Below are 5162 nucleotides of genomic sequence, written 5' to 3' on the forward strand. Positions count from 1 at the left end.
TCTTGGGCAATGCATATGCCTGAATTTGTTTAATTCGAAACTCTTTTCGTTAACGATTTGGGTGAAAAGTTTGGATCAGCTGTTCCGGAGAATCCTTTCTCAGTGGAGTGTGAGAGCAGGTTGTGAGGAGTTCAGTGCTGCAACAGGAGTAGGTCATTGGGGGGTGAGATGTTTTCTTTATAAAACATGTTGTTCCTTGTAATCCCCAAGTTTTTACATGGAACACTGTTCCCAAAGTGACACCCAGTAGCGTTGCATGGGTTCACCGAGCTGTGGGTTTGTTTTCTGTTTTGCTTTGGTTGATAAAACTGTGGTTTACCTAACCTTGTTCTCCTCTCTGTCTCACTGCAGGCATCTCTTGTGGAAAGTCCATGATTAGTTCCATGAGCCTCATGGGAGGAAGCAGCGCTGCCCCCTTGTATGACAGAAACCATGTCACTGGAGCCTCTTCGAGTAGCTCTTCCAGTACTAAAGCCACTTTCTACCCACAGGTATGTCCTGAAACTATGCCTGTGAGTTAGGTCTCTTCCACTTCTGAAGAACAGGAAGATGAACATTTATGCTGCTGAATAGAATGTTAATAACAGTTTTTCGTGGGTGTTACTATTTATGACGTACAGGCCCAGTCCGACAGCCACTGAACCTCACAAAAGGGGCTTTGTTGTAGTCACTCAGGATTAAACAATGCTGCCTGGTGTCTGAAATGTTTTGCTATTAGAGTGATACTCAGCTGCGTTGTTCCTGGGCACTTCTGTCCTGACTCCCTTGGAGATGCCACCTCCTTTGTTCTTGTAAACTCTGGTGTCAGTGGCCCAGTGACATTCCGCACTGCGTAATGCTGAGGGCACACACGGAATAAAGACAGACAGGATGCAACAGGACTGGAATGCAGGCACGTAAGAAATAAGCTTGGCTTGCTGTTGCAGTGTTGATTCAGAAAACCAGGTGCATGCACTCAGAGAAAATATGGTACCAGCAGAGGTTACTTTGCTCGGGCCTTTTCAGCTGTAATTTAGCTCCATTTCTGGCTTTTAACTGTTGGTAGTGACAGAATTTTAGTCCCCGTATCAAGAGTTCATGAATTCAAAGATGTAGCATGAATGGAAATGATTCTCTAAGAGTATGTAGGACAGACATGCAGAGGTTTCTGTTTGCCAGCATTTTGTCATGACATTTTTTTCCTTAGTGCCTCTGAGCAATACAGACATTCACTCTTCTGTTCGTCCGAGCTTGCAGAGTCATCTGCTAGCTGTGGAATCGATTTTTCAGTAGTAATTAATCAGGAGCACACGTGCTGTGTGGGTGCATGTGCATTTGTGTTTACATGGGACCTGTTACGCTGCGTGTGGGCATTATGACTGACAGTGTTTTGACCAGTGGCAGGGGTGCTCTCTCTCCCTTCTAAGAACAGAGACAGAAATGAGAGTCCTGAGAGCTTATCTGTTGATGAGGTAAAATGGGTTACTTGCTTCTCACATTACCTTCTCAGTGAAGCCACCAAGAAGCTAGTCACAGCTAGTTTGGAAGTCAGTGGCCCTCTTAATTTAGCTTGTCTCATGCTTCACCAGTGTCTCTGTAACGAGCTGAACACTTTCATACCTGATGGATGTGTCAGTGCTGCACTAAAAAGGATGAACAGAAAAAATGTAGTGGAATTTATATTAAGAAAACCCTCACTTAAATAAATCTTGAAAGAGGAAAAAAGCCCAAGAGCTGACCTGCCTGTGCCGTTCTATGGGATCTGTGTCAGCCAGAAGATAACTCCTCCGTTGGACCTCTGGTCTAATCTCAAATAAATCTTGAAAGAGGAATAAAGCTCAAGAGCTGATCTGCCTGTGCCATTCCATGGGATCTGTCTTGGCCAGAAGATCGACTCCTCCGTTGGACCTCTGGTCTAAGCTAATCTGGTCGAAGCTGGGAATCCTTTGTCCACATTCTCCACACCAGGCTGTGTCAGGCAGGGCCTGTAGGGATGATATCAGCCTGTCCTTCAGGAAAGGCGTGCCGGATTCTTAGAAGGAAGCTGTTGAACGCGTTTTGTTACATTAGAGTTACTGCTTAATCCAGATATTTTGGTCAGTTCTACCTGGTCGCTACTTACCCAGCTTTAGGTTAATAATAAAAAGGAGAGATCTGAACATCCAGTTGTCTTCACTTTGTCATTTTGTTTTGTTTGGTATCTTAGTGGCACTGAGAGATGTGAATAGAGACTAGGAAAGAATTTACGTTAGGAGTTACACCAGTGTATGTACCTGAGGAGCTGGCCACAGGAATCTTGGCTGTATTTCATCTGAACGTGAAGTGGTGTTGATGCAGCTCAGGGTTCTAGCAGGAGAGAATCCAGGGTAGCATGTAGTGCTCCTCCAAGGAAGAGGATTTTTGCAAGATACTTTTGGGGCAATTACTCATCGTTTCCCTGGCTGGCAGTGAGTGGTAGGCAAGCTTGTCTCCCCTCACGTGAATCTGGGTGCAGGGCTTGTCAGTGTTAGTGATGAGCTCAACTCAACGGCCAGGAGTCATTTTGGTAGACGCTGCACAGTGAAGACAAAACCTATGATCTCCGCTCCGGTGATTTTACATTTACTATTTACATTTTACTATTATGAGAAGAGCAGCAGAGGAGGCTATCATGGTCACTGTGGCCGGCCGTGGCTGGGCAGAACGCCTGGGACGGGCTGTGTACAAGACGCTCACATCAGTAGCAAGGCCCTACCATCAACAGCCATGCTGTAATTTTCCACACGGGGCGGGATGAAGCGCTCTACTTGGTTTAGGCAGATGTCCTCCTGACCATGTCAGGGGTTCTGCTTCCTGCTGGGGAAAGAATCCTGAAGGATTCTGAAGCATAATAAACTGTTTTCCCAGTGTGAGGGTTACAAGCAACCGTGCATATGCACACACAGGCTAGAGCAGGCCATAGCTATTTTTCAGCTCTTAGGTTCTTTGCGTTGTGAACTGTGCCAAAATGATACGTTTATCAGTAAAAAGGAAGTATTCCATGCAGGATGGAGTTGTGCTTGTTACAATAAAGGAACTTGGCCTCCTGACCCTACTGTTGACTGGGGGTATGTTCAGGGGCTGGGAGTGGAACAGATTTTATTTCCCATTAGCATCTGCTGATAATGACCCTAATACAGTCCTTATGTCCAAGGAAGTGCACCGAGATTCAGCAAAACTGGGTCTGATTTCCAGCTTTAGCCTCACTTTCCAGCGTAATAATGGATGTGGCAAGGAAGAAAATTCCCTGTACTGTGAGAACTTTGAAGGCCTGCAGTGCCTAAGCCCGGAATAGTCTTGTAAGGAACTTCCATGATCTTTAAAAATGCACTAACCCAGGCAAGCAGCAAGGAGGGGAAACTGAAACAAGGATGAATGACAGGGCAAAGGGATAAATAATATTTCCGAAATAAGTGGAGTTGTATAATTAACCCAAACTTTCCCACTGCTTTTTCCTGTTCTACCTAGATCTTGAACCCACCTCCTTCCCCAGCTACCGATCGCTCCCTGTATAACGCAGAGATGTTCTATTCCTCCAACATTCCTTCAACCACGAGATCTTACAGGTACAGCGCAGACAAAAAGGTTTGATAAATCTACTGATCTCTCCTTTAGTTTTGGATCTTCAGCAAAATGTTCTTGTTCAGACTTTACCTTGTTTAAAAATCCTTTCCCTGTCTTAATCATTGAGCATTCAAGTGGAGGGTTATGCCCGTTTCGATGTTAAACATTGGCTTTGTGTGGTTTTTTGGCACACCAGGGTTTGGCACCGTTCAGTACAGCGTTGCTGAGTAAGAATGCAGCGTATGTAGCTTATGTTGCTGTGTCGTAGGCGCTTAGCACCCACTGCAGAGAAGGTTGGTGTTTGCTGATCACCTCCTCAGCCTTATCTTCAGACTCTTTGGGTCAACTTAGTGACCGGGCTGAGTGGTCCTGGTGGTGTCCTCTGGCTGCTCAGGGGCTGGAAGAACGCAGAGCTGGCTGAGGGTAGTTGTGCCATTTGAATTTCACACGGTTCAGGCACCTCGTGTTTGTTTCCTGTCAAATCCTGAATTAGGGCTCACACAGTATTAGTGAGCAGGCATCTTGGCTGAGGACACAGAGCTGTTCATTTTCTATCTCTTTCTTCCTTTTTCTTTCTTTTTTTCCCCAGATTCCAACTAATGCATGTGCTTTTTTTTTCCCCTTAGGCCGTACGTCATACGAGGGATAGCGCCACCCACAACTCCGTGCAGCACAGATGTTTGTGACAGTGACTATACTACTAGTCGATGGAAGGCCAACAAATACTACATAGATTTAAATTCAGACTCAGACCCTTATCCCCCTCCACCCACACCTCGCAGTCAGTACATGTCGGCAGAAGAAAGCTGCCCTCCGTCTCCTGCCACGGAACGAAGCTATTTTCACCTCTATCCCCCTCCACCTTCTCCTTGTACAGACTCCTCATGACCTCAACAGAAGGAACTTTTCCTGTAAATATTTTAAAATATGAACAGATTTTAAATATATATTTTATGATTTAAAAATAAATCGGGGTGGGAATTAAAAAAAAAGAAATGTGAATAAAAAATGGGTGGGAGGGATGGGGCTGTGAAAATTGTACAGAGGAAGAATATTTATAAAATTGATTTTTTTAACTCAATTTCCATTCTTTTGTGCCATATCTGCCTTTTTTATGTCATGCAAATGACTCAGTCTCCAAAGCATTTGGGGAGACAATGTTGAGCCTTTTTGCATTTTTAAATCACCTTTTTGCAAACAAAGTATTGCTTTTTATTAATGTGAAACAAGAAAGGGAAGTGGCTTGTGGGAGGAGGAGTCTAAAGAAAGGTCTAAGTTTGTTTGCAGAGAAGAAAACCACATTTAAGTAAAATTGGCAGTATCTCATCCCTTCACCACCACCGGGAGAAAACACGCAAAGGTCACAACCCCCGGACGCTGCTCAGTACACGTGAGCTGGGAAGTCTTGCCGAGACCTGGATTTCAAACTTCCCTCTCCTTGTGCTTACCATCAAACTGGGAGAACATTTCTTTTTGGCCAAACCTTCCAGTTCAGGCAGGCCCATGGGCATCACGCCCTACCCCGTGTCGGTGCTGCTCTGCACGCGGCCGGTTCTGGAGCGGGTTGAAGCTAAAAAAGAGAGCCAGCCCGACAAGACTTG

The 5162-nt window shown here is 45.2% G+C and overlaps 1 protein-coding gene across 1 annotated transcript; it reads left to right on the forward strand.

Moving 5' to 3' along the window:
• Window positions 1-351: 351 nt before the first annotated feature.
• LOC104517093 (low-density lipoprotein receptor-related protein 5-like) lies at window positions 352-4639 on the forward strand. The gene is made up of 3 exons (XM_010161648.1): window positions 352-491; window positions 3466-3563; window positions 4188-4639. Exons 1-3 carry the CDS (start codon window positions 372-374, stop codon window positions 4447-4449), a joined length of 480 nt encoding a protein of 159 aa, XP_010159950.1. The 5' UTR covers window positions 352-371; the 3' UTR covers window positions 4450-4639.
• Window positions 4640-5162: the final 523 nt, after the last annotated feature.

This window comes from Eurypyga helias, unplaced genomic scaffold (assembly GCF_000690775.1).
Source record: "Eurypyga helias isolate BGI_N326 unplaced genomic scaffold, ASM69077v1 scaffold27061, whole genome shotgun sequence".
Classification (NCBI taxonomy): domain Eukaryota; kingdom Metazoa; phylum Chordata; class Aves; order Eurypygiformes; family Eurypygidae; genus Eurypyga; species Eurypyga helias.

Coding starts and splice junctions, on each gene's coding strand:
- LOC104517093 (XM_010161648.1), top strand. CDS start 372: ATGATTAGTTCCATGAGCCTCATGGGAGGAAGCAGCGCTGCCCCCTTG. Junction 492..3,465: donor AAGCCACTTTCTACCCACAG/GTATGTCCTGAA, acceptor TGTTCTACCTAG/ATCTTGAACCCACCTCCTTC. Junction 3,564..4,187: donor TCAACCACGAGATCTTACAG/GTACAGCGCAGA, acceptor TTTTCCCCTTAG/GCCGTACGTCATACGAGGGA.